This window comes from Argiope bruennichi, chromosome 5 (assembly GCF_947563725.1).
Source record: "Argiope bruennichi chromosome 5, qqArgBrue1.1, whole genome shotgun sequence".
NCBI classification, from domain to species: Eukaryota; Metazoa; Arthropoda; class Arachnida; order Araneae; family Araneidae; genus Argiope; species Argiope bruennichi.
This window is the reverse complement of record NC_079155.1, coordinates 133,570,862-133,592,555: the sequence shown is the minus strand read 5'-3', so window position 1 is coordinate 133,592,555 and position 21,694 is coordinate 133,570,862. Positions and strand designations below refer to the sequence as shown.

Below are 21,694 nucleotides of genomic sequence, written 5' to 3'. Positions count from 1 at the left end.
CTGAAAACAGAGTCACTGAGCGTTTAAACTTTATGGGCACTAAAGAATATCTTTCTTAATTTATGTAATATCTCAAGAATTTTTCAACAAAATTTTCTCAGATTCATCATGAGCAGATCGATTCATTAACAATGTTTCATTTTAAATGCATCAAACACTAAGAAAATAAAACGAATTATTTAAAATAATCGGTTGAAAACAGGTTTAAAAAAAACTACTTAAAAAACGACGTACTTAAAACTATAAACATATACAAAAAATATATAACTAACATAAATACAATTTAATTACAAAAGAAAACAACTAACCTAAAAATAATTTAAATCAAGACCGTATCCGTTGATAATAGTTGTCAACAATCAGAACACAATGTGCATGCGTGAATTTTTCTACGCCAGTTGGGGTAACGCCATGCGGATAAGAAATGTTTAATTTCCTTTATTCTGTTTTATTTTAATTCAAAAGTACTTCAGAATGAATCTGAAAGATGGATTAATTAACAATGTTTAATTTTAAATGCATCAAACATAAAGAAAATAAACAGAATGGTTTGAAATAATCGACCGAAAAATTTTAAGCCTAGCGTGGCCTCATTAGCCTCATTAGCGTGGGGAAAAAAAATTGAAGCCTTACTCATTCGGCGGTGGGAAAAATGATTTTTGGCGGGAAAGTCAGTTTTTAATTAATAATTAAAATTCTAATTAAAAATTTTAAAAAAGGAACCCCAGGTGAACATTCCCGACCTCCAAGGTATACATGTACCAAATTTGGTAGCTGTAGGTCAAACGGTCTGGCCTGTAGAGCGCCAACACACACACATTGAACTTTATATAAGTATAGATGGTCCCTTAGAAACATCCTCCTCTCCACTTCTTTATTTCAAGAGCTAGAAAAACTTAGCTCTCGATCTCTACAAATGGATTGATTTCGTAAACTTTCGAAATCGGTTACTTGATGATTTCATCACTTTAAATTATAGCTGACCAATAAGAATGCTCTATCATTATTGTGCAAGTATAATTTAAAATAATATTTGTCTGTTTACTTTTACTTATGTTATGCAATTATACGCTTATTACACTTTTTTAGTGACAAGGTGTATTGATTATATTCAATTTTATTCAAAGTTGATTAACATGACTAAATTAATCTTATTAATATTAGCCGTCTCTAGTGACCTATTAAAACTTTTAATAAAGTTATGTTGACCAAATTTGATACAATAAATGTTATCAAAACAGTAAAAAGTAATGCTTATAATTATGATTACATGAGAGAACATTCTGACTGAATAGCTGTACTTGCAAACTTGCAGAAACAATCAGCAAAATCGGTACATTTGTTGAGTTGGGGACAGAATTATTTTGCAATACCCACCGAAAATAGAAAAAGTAGACATATGAACTTTGATGATGTATCTAGAAAGTCGTGAATTTTCGCATAAAACAAAAACTGGCGAAGTAAGTGCATGAGATATTTTTTTAGAGTTTGTGGCTTGAAGCACTGTGAAACTTTTTCTCCAAAAGAGAATGTACAGTGAAGTAGTGTTTTCAAGATTTTGTTTCGCAAAATTGGACGGGGATGGAAAGCAGAAAATTATTGATGATATATTTGGATGGGATTAATTAACAATAGAAAAACTGGAACAGTCATTCTAGGTGAGGGACTGAATCTTTGGTATTATTAATGTCTTTGAAAATAAAGATTTCGGTCAATTTCTGATCATCGAAGGCGGCTATTTTATCATTGGCGACTAATTCAATCAAAAATGTCTGAAAGAATCGGGAAGGGAATTGTACCATTTATTTTGAAGTTTTAATGTACAAGTTTTATACTTCAATTCCAGAAAATTGTTTGTTTATAAAAACTAATTACTTGTTGTAAGCTATTACCTTAAAAATTAATAATTCTTAACTATAATAATTATTTTATTTGCAGATATTACCTTTTATTAACCCTTAACTGGGGACGTGCGGTCTGTGAGACCGCTAGCGATGGATTTTCTGTCACCCCTATTCTATTTTTAGCTCAATTGAATGGGTTGATCCTGTAGCTTCCTGTTTAGTGACCTTCAATAGACGTGCACTTTTTCAACCGATTTCAGCAGCTGCTTTTTAAAATAATTCAGCTGTTTCTTCGAGCGCGGTCTCTAAGACCGCATTTCCCTGTTAGTGTCCCAGTGATAAACAAGGCTTAGCAGATGGCGCTAAAATTTGGACCCCGAAATATCATCCAGTTTACCGATCCTTTTAAGAAGCAGTGCTCCAGACACTTTTAAATGAAGCAGAAAGTGATTTTAGTGATAAGGATAATTGTACGGAAGAGTTTTTCGATTAAAGTTCGCATTCAACTGATTTTGATATATATGTTCAAATATAATTAATATTTCTAATGATAACGTATTTTGAAAAATTTATAAAATATATTAATATACCATGAGATATATATATATACAGAATTTATAGGTGGATTTTTATACTAGTTCTTAACCTGTATATTTAAAATGCCCTAGAAAACCGTGCGATGAAAGTCACATAAGCCGATAAAAAAAGGGCCAATTTTACCCATTCTCATTTTTTTTTATTTTTCATATAATTGTTGAATTTTAAATTATATTGTCTTCTATATACCTTCATATATTGTAAAAATAAATATGATTTAAAAAGTAAAAAGTAATATGCTTTTTCATGAATATTATTTATTGCAACATGTCATTTCAGAAGAAAATGTATGTTCCAACGCATTTACTTTTTTTAATGATAATATATTTTGAAAAATTTCTAAAACATATCTATATATCAAGAAAAATATCTGCAAAATATGTTGGCAGTTTTTCATACTAATGCATTCATTAGAAAATTTAATTTGAGTGCAAATGAAATGCGGTCTCGTAGACCGCACCTCCCCAGTTAAGTCCTAAAATTTCACCTCCCCAGTTAAGGGTTAATAAATGTTTTTAGCTATTAAAATATATCATAATTACCCTTTTTTATTCATTTTTTTTCTTTTTCTGTATTCATGCCGAAATCCGGTTTCTCTTCAATCAAATGTTTAGATAAAAGTATTTTTATTTTGATTTCGTCAGATTCAAGTTATCCAAATTCCACTGCATGCATTTTGTAAACAAGAACAGATTACTCACCTCTTCGTAAAAGAAAAAAGTTTTTTTCACAAGACGCACATCTAATCATTTAACAGATTTAAAAAAAAAAAAAAAAAACATTATCATTTAGAGTAGATAGTAGGAAAATACAGAATTTCTTCTGGAAGATACAAACTATTTCAGAACAGAATATTTTTTTCCATTTCCATCTCCAATACCCGTAACTCGTTTCTATCATTTGTAACGGTTGGGTGGACCACAAAACGAATGTCTAGACTGCGATCATTACATCAAAGGGAGTACAAAATCGAGCATTACTTACGACGGGGCCATGTGGTTTTCGGGACTTTGAAGTAAATGACTTTATCAGTGTTCGACTTTATTGCGCAAACACTTCCACTGGCCATTCAAACAGGTGTTCTGCTGGATGATTGCAATTCATTCACGCACATTTTTACTCTCTCGTATACGAAAGGATTGCCATCATCAAAACATTTAAGCTCGAAATTTGGACCGTGTTTCAGACCTCCCACATTCGAAAAACACATTTAAGAATGCTGTGTCTATCTGTGATAAAAATAACTCAAAAAACGCTTTGAACTAAACAGGCAACATTTAGTATAGGGTCTTTGATTTGCTGATTTCAATCAAATTTTGAGCTAAATTTCTTTAGAGGAAGTCTGTCTCTCCTGCTGCTAGAATATACATGTCAACATGATGATTACGAAACGAAGGGAGCTAGGCGGATGCCATTCGGTACACCGATTCGACATCCGTAGGGTAGACACCTACCCGATTGTGAGCCAAATCCAACAAGAGATGGACCGTATGTCGGTCTTTATTTTCAAAAATATGTCAATGCGATAGCTCCCAAACGCCACTATTTAAACATAACAAATTTGCCGGGATATTTTCTGACTGCAATTATAGTTTCGTGTCAAATTTTGATTTCCATGGGTTTCAAAAAACGCATCTAAAATACAAATTCAATTTTTGGATATTATTAACCGCACATCAGGAATCACGAGGAATTCAGTAAAAATTCTAAATGAATGCAAAGACTAATGTTTCGTGACTCTAGTCGAACAATGCCAGGCGTTACCCAAGGGTCGCATTTGCTTACAGGAGTGTGGAGAGTATGTGAGAAAGTTTGGGGAAGACAACTGCCGCAGGTATATTCAATAATGGGCTCATCAGTTGAAAAATCGTGGCATAACGAAAGCATTTTTGGTACCATCTGTACCGCGTGGTAAAACATGAAAGTGACTTAAAATGGAGTGATCCTCGGGAAACCAGAAAAGGATTATTTTTTTAATATTATCATCAAATAAAATTCTAATAAAAACGTTCATGGAATATCCAATTTTATTATGAAGATAAAACAAACCATTAGAAAACATTCCATCTTCATTCGAGTAAAAACTTTAAAAGACAGCTTTATAACATAAAAGTATTTCAAATTATTATTGATTAAGATTGTTAGAATATCAGACTGTTAGATTGTTAAATATACAAGATTCGTTGACGTCGCATCGGAATAAATAACCGAAACAAACAAACCGAATTCGTAAAAGAGCAGGTGAAGGTTTTATTTTAATAATAAAACGAGTGGCCAGTTAAATGAAAAAGAAATGGACACATTTAAAGCGATCTTTTTGATGAGAAAAGATAGAACTGAAATGCAGGAGGTACTCTGAAATCCTGTTATTCTGCGATGAACGAAGGATTTTGAGATAATCCTAAAGCGAAGATCTTACAATTGGTTAAATGTTTGCAAAAAAACGGCTTGCACTTTCATTACGCTGTTTTGAAATTCCCAGTACACAATAGAAAAGCGCCAAACTCTCGGTCGAGAAAAAAAATAAAAATTGGACGGTTCTGCTGGTCGCCACCATTCTTGTCGTGTTTTGGAAGAAGAAAACCTTTTTCCTCAGAACGTGACAGGCCGGGGATGCTTTTAGTTCAATGGAGTGGTGTCTCTAATATTTGTTTCTAGAAAAACGGATGCATTATTATTCACCCAAAACTTGCATGTCAAGACTATTTTCAAAAGGAGAAGATGGATCCACAAACAAAATAGCGGATATATCCACACATCTCTCACTCCAAAATGATAATATTGGAACTTTTTCGATATGCTGGAAAGAAAATATTATTAAAATAGAATGCATCTGGCTAAGCTAGATTAGAAAATGACGAATGGCCCAAAATCAGTCCTGAACAAAGTGAAAATGAACACTGCCGCGGAAGTTTGGATTATGTTTGCTGCATTATATATTATTTTTATGTCACAATAGCGTTCTTTGTGCTATCATTTTATTTTTGTAACAGGATATTCATAACCATATATTGCTGGCACTCTTTTGTAGGATTTCAACTTTATAACACATTTTCTTTTGTCTAAGGTACATTTATCAATTATCGAAAAGAGTTTAATATGTTTTTAAAGTTTTTATATACTGCAGTTCATTTTAAAAACTGTCATTGTAGATATGGTAAAGATTACGATGACATTCCACACAACATTTTCCATTGTCCTATTCTTTATTATTCGAGGAAATTTATTAAACCTCAACAAAAATCTATCAATTAATTCACAAATTCTATCAATTAGTTCACAAATTCTATCAATTAATTCACAAATTCTATCAAATAATAAATTGACTTTAAAAGCTCAAACTATCTTGGATTTCATGCATCACAATGGAAGCAGATTTTCCAAATGGAATAATAATTTATCCTAATTGTCTTCTATCTGGACTAATCTTTCTTATTTTGGACTCCATATGTTATTTTACTACAAAGGAAAAGGACTTTTGGATTCATATGTTCTTGCACTACAAAGAAAAAAAATGACTTTTTGTCGGTTATACCTTGTGATAAAGCAATATTGCATTCCTCTTTGTACTTCAAGCGTTAATGCTTTTTTAACAGTTGCCAACTTTAAATGAGACTCTACCGTTGCCTGAGCCATTCAAAGTATACATAGAGAAAGTAAATCATTTTAAAAGGGGACAGTATCTTGTGAGTATAAGGTAAAAAAAAAAATGCAAAAAGAACTTTTATATATATATATATAAAATATTATATATATATATAACATTACTTTGGTTGAAGCAGAATGAAGGTTGGAAGAAATTGAAGAATCAATTGTATTTTCCTCCCTCGGGAGGCAAGCATAATTATTTACACGAAGGCGCAGCGCGACACAAAAGCAGAAGTAAAAAAAAAAGCGCCAAACAAATGATCACTAGCCTTATATAGCATAGGATTGCCCTGGCCACTTTCCGATGGAATACATGTTTTGACCTTTGACAAGGGCAACGGAAGGATCACTTTCATTTGATACATAATACTGATGGAGCATTATTTTTACAAAGGAATTAATTAAACAGAAAGTGGAATTAGATTAAGAAATAAGAGAATATTTTACTATTGGCTAAATTAGGATAAAGTTTTGGAAATTAATTTGGATTAAATTAAGAGTTAAAAATATCATTATATATATATAAACTTATTTTTTTCCTTTATTTATTTATATTTTTTCTCTTTGCCTTTATTTTTTTGTTTGTTTGTTTTTCTTATATTTTTCTGTTTTCAAAATTTAAACTGCCTAGTTTTGGTAATTTTATTATTTACTAATTATGTTTCAATGATACTGCTACCGTGGAATATTATGTAGGCTCTTCTGCTTGGGTCATTTAGACTTTCTCCACTTTTTCTTTTTATGCCTGCTCCTTTACTTTTTGGTTTCGAACTTTTTTTCCTTTGGCTATCTTTAGCTTCTTTTGCATCTAGTACACACGCATATGAAAGATTTTTTTTATAGTTATTCCTTTGATAGCTACTGAAATTCTATTTTTTCTATTTTAATTATAAGCTTTTTACCGGTGTAATGGACACACCTAATCATCATCAGAATACATAAAAATACTGCGCACGTTAAAAGGAATCCTTCAAACTGTTTCAATAAGGAAACTCATCCTCTTCTCTAAATTTATGCAAAGTGGATCTATAAATATACCTGCTGGGAGGAATCTCCGAAAGTCACTTGACTCTGCTTGAAACATCAGTTCACTATGTTTAATACCTTCAAGATTTTTCTTTTCATTCAACAGAAAAGATGTGGATTGAAGAACAAGAAACAAATACTTGCATAAACTTCAATGAAACGTGCAGAAGTGTATGATTAATAAAGAGCTAGTTTTCCGAATACTGATGGAAAATGACGAACAGCTTCTCTTTTTGATGATATAAAAAATCAAGCAATGTGAGTCCTTCAAGATGGACGTTCCATTTTTTCACACCTTGCAATAATTATTCTCAGCTATTGCAATTTATTGAAACGGATTATATAAAAAAAATGCTCCTTTCTCTCGGGAAGTATTTTTAAACGAATTATACGATTTTGTAGAGATTAGCAATGCCAACTTTTCGAATAGTCCCTTCCCGCTTTCTTACTTAAGAAGGTAAAAAGTGTTTTTGAAAAATAAGTGCTGTTCATTTTAAGACTATCATCAGAATGATGGGAGCTGATATGAGTTAAAAGCTCTCTTTCAGTGAGCAGAATAAAGATCTGACCAAAAACGGATGTCTGTTTTTGCAGAAAAGCTTTAGGGATTCATTCAATTTAGGACCCATTTCGAAAAAAACATGTTAGGACGTACTTCAAATTTTGAACTACAAATCTTTAGAGCCATTGATATCAAACTCATCCACCTAATGTAAACATTATCACTGATTACATATCATTGCCGATTTTCAAGAATATTTACTTCCTAACTTTTCTATCTCTAATGATCTTTCTTTTATGCTGCTAAAGTAATAATACGTAATGCATTATTATTTAAAATTTCTCAATATAACCGCATTATGTATAGCTTAATAAGAATGTAACTTAAAAATCTGATAAATAAAATGAATTATTTGAAAAAAAAATGATGAATATTTTTAAGAAACCATTAAAAACAAAATGAACAAAATATTAAATTTTGTGATGAGATTTTTTTTTTCATATCTTTTTAATTGCATTAAAAAAAACTCGCATCAGAATAATTGAGAAATTAAAGTGAAACATAAAAACTATAATTAGAAAATAAAGTAAAAAAAAGTGTACATTATCATTGTCTTAAGAATCTTCATTTCGAAGCAAGCGTAGAAATATATTTCAGAAGGCGAAGCTTTCCAAGTAAAGTGATATATATTGTGTGTGTGTGTGTGTGTGTGTGTGTGTGTGTGTGTGTGTGTGTGTGTGTGTGTGTGTGTGTGTGTGTGTGTGTGTGTGTGTGTGTGTGTGTGTGTGTGTGTGTGTGTGTGATGACACTCTTTAAACTCTTAATTTAATCCAATAAATTTCCAAAGCTTTATTTTAATTTAGCCCATAGTAATTTCATTCTCTTATTTCCTGATCCAATTCCACTTTCTCTACTTAATTCATTCAAGAGAAGATTATAAAACTGCTGGGTCGGCTAAAAGCCTAAACGTTCCCACACTCGGAGAGAAGGATTGTTTCCCTCGCTTTTTGATCAGTGTTTCCCTTGCTTTTTGATTGACATGCCATGGAAATCCCTATTAAAACATCACAGCATATAAGACAGGGATAATTTGTTTCTCCCTCCTTTTACGCCACTTTTTGACTAAATAGCCTTGTCCGCGCCTTCTTGTTAATAAATTATGCCTTCCCGGAATGGATTAAAGCAAACTTTTTAAAACTTCAATGAGTCTTTTTGTCTTCGAAACTGCATTCTGCTTTAAACAAAATAATGCTTATATATATATATATATATATATATATATATATATATATATATATATATATATATATATATATATATATATATATATATATATATATATATATATATATATATATATATATATATATATATATATATATATATATATATATATATAGCAACAAACCTCAGAGAATTAAAATACTGTTTTGACATTAATATATAAAAGGAAGGCACTCTTTACTTATTATAGCTTTAAAAATGAAAAAAAAAAAAAATGATGAAGCAAGAGATTTTAATATCAATACAGCAATGAGACATATTGTTTAAAATCACACAAAATGGTTTTAAAATTTGTCAAAAACATTCGCGGCAAATAAATTAATACCCACGAACAAATATTTCTTAAGATATGGTGCACAGTAAAAGCTTCGGAATTTGTCACCGGAGAATACCTAAATTTCCTCAAAAAACGAATCTGTAACTTGCTGAATACATTGTTATGGTTCCATTACTTTTTTCTCTTTGGTTTCATCAATTAATTCCCTTTTACTGTCGCTATCATCTTTGGGATCAACGTATTTCTGTATTTGTTGAGAATCTTAACACATGCAAATTCACAAAGAAGAAATAAAAAAATTTCTTTAAAATAATTAAGATTTTTTTATGCCTTCTACCTTTTCTTAATTCTTGCTTATCTTTGATAATCAGATTGCTTTAGGTTTAAAAAATCAATTAAGAGATACTTCTTTTTTAAAAAAAATGGAATTAGATTGTTAACAAAAAAAAAATAATCCTGCAAAATCATTATTTCAAATTCAGCATATTGAGTTATGATAAAGAAGATAGAAGCAGAGGAAAAATTTCGATAAAGTTATTTTTTAAATAAAATATTATTTCCTATTTTATGTAATTTAAAATTAAAATTCTAATTTTGAAATAAAAATTCAAACAATTTTGAAAATTTCACAAGTTTAAAATTCACTTCACGTACTTACATAAATTTTAATGAAAAAAACATCGAAGTTATATAGTAATTCCCATTTTTAGAATTTCCAGCTTCTATTCGACACTCTAATCGATATGATTGATAGAACGACGGAATTTTCTTGTTTAATATGATTTATCATGCTGTTCATTTATTATTAAAAACATAAACAAAGCAACATAAAACTAATGAAGAAAAGAGTAAAAAAATCAAAATAACAATATTTCTGTCTGCGAAAATATACAATGCATACTAAAAAACAACTAAAAGTAAAAAAGCATTAAACATACAGAAGGGATAAAGTAAATAATTTGGTAATCATGTAGTCTTGTTTGTATCTAACAACAACCGTTAAATAACATGGGATAGTAAACAAACATTTGCATTCGAGTCAATCTTTAACAGAATGAGAAGAGAAAAAAAATTCCCACTAAAAGAGTATTTGTTGTATTCACGAAATAGGCGAATTTGTTGAAACAATTGCTACATCGAAAGAATACGAAATCAAAAAAGTGATTAACCGAAATTCCACTGCATTCCTCATATCAATGAAAAAACGGTTACTGGCGCATTAAATATATTCTCAAGAAATTCTCGACAAAGCCAAATCTCATTTCAAACGCCATTAGTTATTTAATGTAACATCTACTAATGTTAAATGTTGAGTAATATTTCAGTACAAATTATTACTTTTATCTAATTAATGCTTTTAGAAGTCTTTTTTTCACCACCGACCCATGAATCTCCCATTTTGGTAGCTCTCGGTTCCAATCAGTCCTAAATAAGCAATTTTTGCATTATTTGTAACCACTATGCAATATGCAGCCCAGAGAGTTCCTATGTAGTGGTGGTCATAGATTCACGGGCACCTAAGAATTGAAACTAAATATATTTAAGTTAAAGTATGAATGAATTGAAATACGTAAAAAAGTTATAAAAACGTTGAAACCTATTATAGAAAATATAAGTTGTTGATTTATGTTTTAATATACCTTTTTTAAATACTATATAATTTTATTTTTAAATGAATAAAGAAAAATAGAAAAGTAGATTTTTAGAAGGAAAACGTTAACATTCATCACGTTTATTATAAGGGGTGATGATAGCTAGTCAACGAAATCCAATTTTGAAAAAGTCGCCAATTTGGAAAACAGCAAGGTGTTCATCAGAAAAAGAGTCACCTTTTCCTAGTATATATTTCGTTGGACTACGGGTGCTTCAGTTCTAAGTTATAAATCTAATGGAAAATCAAAATACTTTTTATCTATAAACTACACTTTCGTCTATAAAACTACTTTATAAAAACACTCACATTTGTCCATAAACTATAAGCTTTATCATATTAAAGAGACTCCGTACCCAGAGAATTTCGGAGAATCGAAGAATATGCCTATTTTCTAATTTTGAAAGAAAAATAATCCTTGAGCTTTTGACTCTTATTAATCTGAAAATTTAAAAATAATCGGACAAGTATTTAGAGAGATATGGAACTATTTTGTGATATCAAATGCACGCCCACTTCCAGTGTTTATATCATACATATTTCACGTGAAAGTAGCCAAGCTGCTTAATTTTTTCCATGAAATAAAAAGCAGAACAGTTATTTAATACTATAACGATTAAGTCTTTGTTTATAGTTTTATTGCTTTCGCTTACCTTTTCGATTGAATTTCTCACTGGTTATTATAATCATCTTCAAAATTACTAATTTCATTTGAATTTCTATCAAATGGTCAGAATTTTTGCTGTTCATTAACAGATAGGCAGAACTCCAGATCATTTAATAAATATTTTGTGTAAAAAATTTTATCGAATAAAAAAAGCGAAAATTTTCACATTTTCTAATAATTTCTGTACATAATAATAGACATTAATAAATATGGTAATCATTTATATAAATAAAATTGCATCTTAGAGCGTACAAATTTCACATTACTGCTCTAGGAAAAATCAGCTCGATATGAGTTGTTTTTATTCCAATTCTTTTTGTGTTGAAAACTTTAAAGCTCAGTTTGCTTTTTTAACCAAAATTCTGTTTGCTACAAAATATTAAAAGCCAATCATATTTTATTATAATTACATTAAATTTTTTCTTCTCACTCTTAAATACATACTTAATAGAATTATGGATGGATTTGCAAAAATTTTGATTAGAAGTGTTTCTAAAAATGTAAAAAGTGAAAAAATCTCACTTTAAACTTTTCTATTTTCCAAAAAAAAAAAAAAATGTATAAAAGTTTGAGCTACTTTTTTTTTTCTCAGAAACCAATATAGATATCAAAAATCGGATCCCTAATTCTGCTAAATACATTCTTAGGTCCTTTAAAAATTTTGGAAGGAAAATATTGAAAATTGTACGAGAAATAGCATTAAAAAAAATAATATATATTTTTTAATTTTAAATAATTGAATTTGTAAGTTTTGAAACTGAAACATATTTTAGAAATTTGAGTTTCTGCACAGTTTACACCTATCTATCACAAAATTTGAAAAATTTGTCGGAAATTGTGGAAAAATTTTTTGATAATACCGAGCCTACTCAAGCGATAAATATTAAAGATTGCTAAAGATTCTCGCGTTCACTCCCTTCCATGATGATCGCAAAAAGTATCACTGGATTGTTAATGAAGGATGGAACAAACAAAAAAGACTGCATTTTTATATCAAATGAATTCAGCGCCATTTGTTGTCAACTAGGTAACACAGGCGACAGGCTGTATGAAATTTTAGGGCAAATCTAATAGATCTGTTATAGCTCATACTATCTTTTTATGTTCAAGGTCATTCGTTTTATGATCATATACTTGTATATTTATTTTTATGAATATTATTTTATATTCACAATGTTGCAAGAAATCTTACAAATCATTATCACTGCATTTTTCATATGATAATAGAAAATAATTATTAGCATTTGCCTCGCTAATTCTAGAAAATCAGTCAGGGTTTCTAATGGATATTCACAACTATTTATTCATTGTAGAATTCCAGCAAATGTAAAGTTTCTTGCTCTTTGGCGATTTTTATTAAAATTCAAATTTGAAGTATATATCATTTATATGTGACTTGTAGCTGAAAATTTAATAATCAACTGCAGATTTTTTTTCTAGCTTATTGACATAAATCATTGAGCTCAGCAGCGATACAAGCACCTCTAGTCTATGAATTTCGCGGCAATTCTGACTAAAACCTTGGCATCAATCCCGCCAATGCTCTGCAACCATTGGCAGTGCAAACAACAACTATCAAATTAGCATATACTTTAAACGGCTTATATTTTTCTCGCAGATTTGTACTAGGAAATTTGTGACTGATAAATTCAATTCATTAAGCATTCTAATTCAATTGAACTGACGTAAAATCATTCAAAACTGTCAAAATGTGAAAAATATTTTAATGCTACAGTGTCCAAAACAGTTCTGTGATGATGATCTTTTCAAAATATCATTAGATTTTTATTCACTTTCTAGTTGAATAGTTCGTCATGCGGGCATAACAGTATTATCAAATATCAACATTTATAATGGAATTTTTTTATATGTGGCTTATCAATCCTATTGCACATATTTCAATATTATATATATATATATATCCACCACTTAAAAAGTTAGCCTCAAATCACGCAATTTTTATTTCTTAATTAGAGATATCTTAAACTTTTAACACAGACATAACTCTCAAGATGCAATAACGGTAATATGCTTTATTCATACATTTCAGCAACTTAAAAAAAATCATTTCAACGTTTTTCTTATCATATTCATCACACTGAATGAAGAATATTAAAAGATATGCGATATATTGAATCTAGAGCGAACTATCTAATTTAAATATCTGCAATTAGCACAGTTTTGCGTTGATATCCGGATATTCAGTAGTACATTTCAGACTGCACAAAAAAAATCTTTACACTAAAATAAAAAAAAATCACTACACTAAGAACTACACTAAAAAATTTAAAGAAAAATGTATTACATAGCAGATGTATAATCGCAAACAGACAAATTTCTTATGTTTTATTGGAACATAATTTCTACAACTCAAAATGTCACTGCACTACACTTTCGCTACACATATTGACACTGGAAGAATGCATGCAATCTTTATCAATCTATTCATTTTGTAAAATAATTAAACAACTCGATAAACACACTTATTACAACTGTACAACAATAATAAATTTTACGTAGAGAGGGTAACATGCGCCCGGACCGTAAAAAATGTTTTTGAACATAGTCGTAATCACTGTTTTAGTAAATATGGATGGCGCCCATGGCTTGGCATTATTTTCCGCCCCTTCACCATATTTCATTTAAAAAATGATATTATCACATTCATGTTTTGTTCTCATTTTATTCTTTTTCTTCACTCCTCCTTTCCCTACATTCGGGAGCAGAGGCCTGTTTTGAATAGTTAACAAATAAAATCAATAAAATGGCAGGTACGCATTTTTTCAGTAACAAAGCACAATTCAATTGGACTACATGTGCAGAGTAAAGAAGGAAAAAGTTTTGTCAACAATTTTTTTTACAGTCGGAAATATAAGGATAAAATTTTAAGTGCTATTCTAAAAAGAATCAAACATAAATTCTAGGTATAAAAAACACCTTTGTAATAATGGATATTTATAATCGGTGATTAAATTAGCATCTGTTTTTCAGAATACATTTTTCAAAATCTGTAAATATACATTCATTCGCTAATATGTTACAAAACTCTCCATCCTTTTCAAATTTTAGTGTGGATTAAATAATAAAACAATAAACAATCATTTTTCGATGTTCAAAGCCATTATTTGAAATAAAACGCGTGTGCGTGTGTGAAGAAAAAAAATGATGACCCGATTAATAAAATTTAAACTAACGAGAATGAAATGTGAGAAATCGAATTTACTTCTAAATTCAGCGACAATCAAACATTCGAGTCATTCACCTAGCACAAAATGGCACATTCTATCATCCTCTTATTTATATTCAAATGATATAAAAACATATTCGGTTTTCTGCACAAAAACATTCGTTCATTACTTTCATTTAAATCATTATTTCGCACCCTACACCATACTATCCAAAAAGAATGCTTCTTCAAAAATACTTGCTACCAATGATGGGTGGAATGAATGTAGTTCTTTATGGACAGAGAATGAAATTTTTTACAATTATATACGAAATATTAAAAAAAAAAAGAGAGACTATCTTAAGAGACTCATCTTAAAACATAAAATGATATATTTTATCGCTAATGAATCGATTTGTATTCATCCATGCATCCAATTCTTGTTCTTTCCTAACTCTGCGACCACGGCGAGGGTCGCGAAATTATTTTCCACTCGGAAGAACTGTGAAGAATAGCTTAAGAAAACGCATTTCATAAATCAGTAACAAATATATTTATGATTTTCCACCGCATCCAGCAAAAAATCTTCTCTCAAATGAGTGGGAAACAGTGCATGCCGGCAGAAGGTGCGAGGGACAACTCTTTACAGTTATGTAGAAATATTTTAAATTATTTATAAAATTTTATTCTTTATAAAAAAAATAATGGAAATAGAAAAAAAGACGAATAAATACGGAATTATTTACTTATTTTTTCCAAATAATTAGATTATTTAAAATCAACTAATAATATGTAAAGAATGCTCAAAGAAATATGAAGTAAAGTATTCTTTCAACAAATTAAAGTAGATATGAACCTCTGAAGCAAGCTTGTGCTTTTGGCCAGATTCATTCTGACTTGAAAGCAGCAGCCACGGGAGCGAAACCGTTTTCACAACACGTCATTTTCAGTAAGTAGTCCAAAATTAAAAATATTTTTCTTGTTTATAAAAGCGACTGTGAAAATTTATTTTTGAAGATTATGTTCAGAGAAGGCAACTTTTCAAAACCATAATGTTAAAATTGGTTAAAAAAAGAGATGCTAATGAAATATTTGATGCAATAATTGAATTTTTATAAGTTTTAATACAATAATAAAAGGCATTTCTGTAAATTCGTATAGAGAATTAATTTTTTAAAAATTATTATGATTATAGAAAAAAAATTATTAGAAATACTATTGTTATTACACAAAAGCTTTCTTTAATTTTAAAATAGATTTAAAATGTTTCTTTGCACTCTTTTTCTCAGTTGTTTATGAAAGAAAGCGTTAAAATTTCGATTCATTTTTAACATAATAAAAATTTATAAAATTTTTGAAAAATTCTTTCTTAGTGCGCATTCATTACATAACAAGTAACTACATGCTAATTTGATGTACTGAGGTACTGCATGCTAACTGACGCTAATTTGACTACATTGGGCCCATTACGTGGAGTAGTATGGCATCAAACAGGAAGCATTCAGCCTGAAAACATTATCATGCCAAGATGAAGTACAATCCCGATTATCCGCGAATAAAATAGAACACAAACAAATCTAACTGAATTTTTTTTTTTTATTTACAATACATGTTCTACACATTGCATTATAACTTAACACTATATCTATCATGACCGGTCATGGTAGTGGCGGTTCTAATATTCGGTGAAATGCCGGTATGATTAATATTAATAATATTTGTGAGACGCTGGTTTAGTTTTTAATTTTAAAAAATACCATTTGTTCTCGGTGATACAGCAACTCTTTTTTTTTTTTTCAATTTGGGATTGAAGTATTTTAAATAAGATTTTAGGGTTCACCTTTAAAAGGCCTCATTTAAAAAATCACATTAATGATATTACAGATGTAATTTCCCCACAATAAAAATTATTTTATAAATTGAATAAAAACATGTAAATGAGATTAGTTATATTATAAGAATAATTTATTTCACGAAGACTCTGAAATATAAATTTTCACATCGATCGGAAATAGTATTACAATGTCTTAAACAGATCGGTCGGTTTCTTTCCTTCTTTGCTTAGATGTGGTACCGACTTCGTTTCCTCAACCTTTTCGTTCGTTTTCGTCCGATTATGTTGCAAATTCTGTACTTTTAATTGTTCTGTAAGGAATGGTTTCGCGAGAGAAAATCCTAATTCCAACAGGTAATGTTTTCTATATCATTTGCAGCATTGTAAAACGCAAATGCCGCTCCTTCGGCTAAAGGATAGGTTTTCGCATAGTTCATCCAATGTATCTACTTCTGCTTTCGTCAAATTATAATATTATAAGCACTTCAAAGATATATATTTCCTTACCTCTCAGCTTATAAATGGCTTACTGTAAACAAAAATTGTAACTACTAGTCAAAAAGTAATTCTTAAAACCTAATGAAACCATGGTTAAAAAATCAACCAAGATCCTTTTTCTTTGTTGTGCAGCTAATGTAGTACATAAAAAAATAATTCTTTTTAATAATGATAATGACCATAACTGAATACAAGAAAAATCTGTGTTACCAGTCATTCGATTTTTTAATATTAGAATAACAACTTACACGGGTTGATTTTTTTCACCTGTGATAGCTTTTAAGGATTCATGGAGATTTTTTCATAACGAGTTTCATTTTCTAAAGGCCCCGAGCCGCCTAGTGCACCGCGAGAGAAAAGAGTAAACAAACTCACGTGTCCGGCGAGAGAGCAGCGACCGCCGCACCGCAGAGCGCGAAGAGCAGCAGCGACGAGAGCATGACGGCTACATCCGACACGATCTCAGGTGAAATGAAGAGCCAGAAAGGGAGAGTGCGTGTTAAGGGAGGGATTAGCGCATGCGCTAGTGACGCAATGCTCCGACGGCACCCAATACCCAATGACCGTTCACCGGCATTTTCAATCGTCACTTAGGCACAGCGTTCTAAATTCTTTCTATGTAGAATCTGTTAATGAAAAGAACAAAATAAAAGTAAGTGAAAGCGTCCCCGTGGAGCCAAAGTCTAAGCGGGACTTCGGATTAAATCTCGGGACTATGACTTGGCGAAGCGATGAACAGCTGGAAGAGCGAGTTTGTGTTGTCAGCCGGTGGCGGATTTCGTTATTTTTTGGTAACATGCATCATGAGTTTTCCCACTTTTTTTTTTAATAATGTTAATATTTAAAAAGGAATGGGATTTATCTGGAAACATCATGGAAAAAACGAAAAAGAAAAGAAAAGAAAAATGGACCATTTCTATTATTAGGTGACCGATTTCCTTATTGACAAATAAAAGCATTTTATAAATATTACAAATCATAACCAAACAATAAACTTTACACGAAATACCAATAAAAATTATTATTTCACAGGACCTATGAAAGGGAAAATAATGTAAATAATTAATATTTGAATATAATGCCACACTTCTTAGTTCAGAAGTGATTAAACGCACGTGGACTGACATTTTATTGCTTGAAGAACAATTGTCAAAAAAAAATAAACCGTATCATTTATCTGTAGTAGCCATGAAAAGGTTGATCAGAAAATCCAGAGGCTTCACGCTCTTTACTTCTTTTGATTTGTATACTTCATTCTTTACCTTGCTGGCAACATTGTGAACGCTTCTTTTTGTTCTCTATCTTTTGCCTTTAAAACAAAACATAAATATTTCCTTAAATTTCATCTCTTTAAATTATATTTTTATTCGCAACAACATTATAAAAACGATTTAATATTGATTTCAAGAATTCAAAGTATATAAAATGTTATAATAATTTAAATACTTTAATGTAATTGTACCCCTATAGTCTTACAAGACCACGGAATTGAAATCTGAGATCGGGATGAGATTTAGTATAATGATAGCATACATTTAGAATGTTCATTCATGAAAATATTAAAACGCAATGGCCCGTCAATTTCGAGAAAATGGTCTGCAAACTTTGAGTAAAGCTTATATATTGATAACTTGACACTCGTTCAGATGGTTCTGATGGCATGCTTGTCTAGGTAACCGTCTCGTATCGAGAAGGTCAGGGTTCGAACCTGGCTGGATATTTTTTTTTCTTTTCTAATTCTTATTCAATTAAAAATTTACAAATACTTTTAATTAATATGCTTTTATTTTTTTATCCAAAAAATAAATTATTATTATCGAAATGCATAATAAAATTAAAGCATTAATTAAATTTAAATAATTTAAAAAAAAAAATGCATCTGTATTTGTAATTTTTTTCTTTCAAAATTTTAATTTTATTATTATGTATTTTTATAATAAATATTTATTTTGGATGAAAAAAATTAAAAACATATTAATTAAGAGTATTTCTAAATTTTGAATTGAATAAAAGTTATAAAAAAGAAAAAAAAAAAACTCCTGGCCAGGTTCGAACCCTGACTTACCGTATAAGAGACGGTTACCTAGACACGCATGCCATCGGGATCATCGGAACAGGTGTCAAGCTATCAATATATAAGCTTTACCCAAAGTGTGAGGACCCTTTTCTCGAAATTGACGGGCCATTGCGTTTTAATATTTTCATGAATGAACATTCTAAATGTATACTATCATTATACTAAATCTCATCCCGATCTCAGATTTCAATTCCGTGCCCTCCCCTTGTTAATATTTAATTATAAACATTATTTTTTTTTAATTTACTTGCAATTGGAACTAGCAATAAATTTATTAGTCTAAAATTCGATCTTTAGTATGGCGTTCGTTTTTATAATTAACAATAATAAAAAAATATTTGCCAAAAAAGGAATGACTTTCGATAAACAACGAAAAACTAAAAATCGAATGAACTCCGACAATCTTCCATAAGAGTACATTGTGCATATTTTCAGTCGTTTATCAGGGAAGTATAAATGGAATGAGCGAGTGAAGGGAATAAGTATCGCAATGGAACGGAAGAGTTCGCGATGTAGATGGTGAGATCGCAGCACGTGAGAGTTAGTTGGGTATCCCAGGTTCGAATCTAGAGATCGGTATAAATGTAAATATTTTTTAAAAATCTTTTTTGAAATTCTAATAAATCATTTCAAATATTTCAAAAAAAAATTCTTTATAATTTGCAATAATAAAAAAATATTTGCCAAAAAAGGAATGACTTTCGATAAACAATGGGAAATTCAAATTCGAATGAACTAGGACAATCATCCATAGGAATATATTGTGCACATTTTCAGACGTTTATTTGAGAATGGAATGAGCGAATGAAGAGCAAAAGTATCGCAATGTAACAGAAGAGTTTAGTTTAGTTATATTAACGTCCCGTTGTAAAGCAACACTAGGGCTATTTTGGGACGGACCTCGTAATTTTGAACCGCGGTCAGATGACGATGAAACAGAACAGGTCGAAGTGTAAGGGGTGAGATCACAGCACGTCAGTTATAGGTATGTCATATTGCTAGAACTAAATGACGAGAGAATATTTTTTCGCCTTCACCGTGTGAACGGTGGTTTCGGTGATAAATGCGCCGGCTGCAGGTGCTTGTTTGCAAATTTAAAGTTCGAATCCAATTCTTGCAAAAAAAAAAAAAAAATCTTTTTTAGTTAATTTTACAGAAAATGGGGGAACAAATTTATTCACCCTTTTCTTAAATTCACGAAACGGATAAATAAGTGTTTTGGAAGAGAATTCTTTTCAATGAAGCGATAGGAATTCCCTTTGGAAGTTACACAGGCATTCTGCCTTAGGAATGCATTGTGAATATTTTCCTAGAATTCCTCTTGCATGTTGTATTGTAAGAAGAAATGACGAGAGAATCTTGTGTTATTTTGGTTACAGCGTCGACTACCGATGCTTGTTTGCAAATTTTACGTTCGAATCCCACTTCTTGCAAAAATATTTTTTTTTTCTTTATTTAGTTAATATTACAGTAAATGGAAAAAATCTTTTTCACTTTTTTTTCTTTAATTCTTCAAAAGGTTAAACGAGTGTTTTCGAAGAGAATTCATTTAAGTTAAGCGACAGGAATTCTCTCTATAAGTTACACAGATATTCTGCCATAGGAATTCATTGTGCACATTTTCCAAGATACACAAGTCTTTTTGCATGTCATATTCAAAGAAATATATGACGAGAGAATCTTGCTTCTCATGTGACGTGTGTGCGGTGGTTTATATCGGAAGAACGTCGGCTCCAGGCTCTGGATTGCCAATTTTAGATTCGAATACCAATTCAGGAGAATTTTTCTTCTTTTTTTAGTTAATTTTATAGAAAATGGGGAAAATATTATTCACTCTTTTCTCTAATTCATGAAACGGCGAAATAAGTGCTTTCGAAGAAAATGATTTTTAAATTAAGCGATGGAAATTCCCTTCGAAAGTTACTCAGATATTCTGCTTTACGAATATCTTGGGCATATTTTTCAGGATTGTTTTTGTGTGTCTTATTGTAAAAAGCAAGTGACAAGAGAATCTTGCTTCGTTTCTGCCGTGTCAACAATGGTTTAAGTGATAAGAGCGTCTGCAGTCCATGCTTGTTTGCGAAATTTAGGTTCGAATCAAAATTCTTGCGAAAACAATGTGTTCCTTGCTTTAGATAATTTTACAGAGAATGGATAAAACGACATTCACTCTTTTCTTTAATTCATGAAATGTTTGAATAAGTGTTTTCAAAGAGAATTCTTTTACATTAAGCGTCAGAAATTAATTCCCTCTATAAGTTACACAGATATTCTGCCATAGAAATACATTGTGCACATTTTCCAAGATTCCTCTTGTATATCTTATTGTAAGAAGCAAATGACGAGAGAATCTTTCTTCGTCACTGCCGTGTCAACAATGGTTTAGATGGTAAGAGCGGCTGCAGACGATGCTTGTTTGCGAAATTTAGGTTCAAATCAAAATACTTGCGAAAATATTTTTTTTTCTTTCTATTTTTAGGTAAATTTACAGAAAATGGGGAAAATGTTCTTCACTCTTTTCTTTAATTCATGAAACGTTTAAATAAATATTTTTGAAAAGAATTCCTTTAAATTAAGCGACAGGAATTCCCTCTGGAAATGACAGAGATATTCTGCCATAGGT

At 30.4% G+C, this 21,694-nt stretch overlaps 1 protein-coding gene across 1 annotated transcript in view; it reads right to left on the bottom strand.

Moving 5' to 3' along the window:
* LOC129968987 (multiple epidermal growth factor-like domains protein 6) overlaps window positions 1-17,466 on the bottom strand; it is a 442,865-nt gene extending 425,399 nt beyond the window's left edge. Inside the window, exon 1 of the mRNA XM_056083379.1 lies at window positions 17,370-17,466. Coding sequence (XP_055939354.1) covers window positions 17,370-17,434 — 65 coding nt within the window. The 5' untranslated portion in view covers window positions 17,435-17,466. The remainder of the gene's footprint in view (window positions 1-17,369) is intronic.
* Between the last annotated feature and the right edge of the window lie 4,228 nt (window positions 17,467-21,694).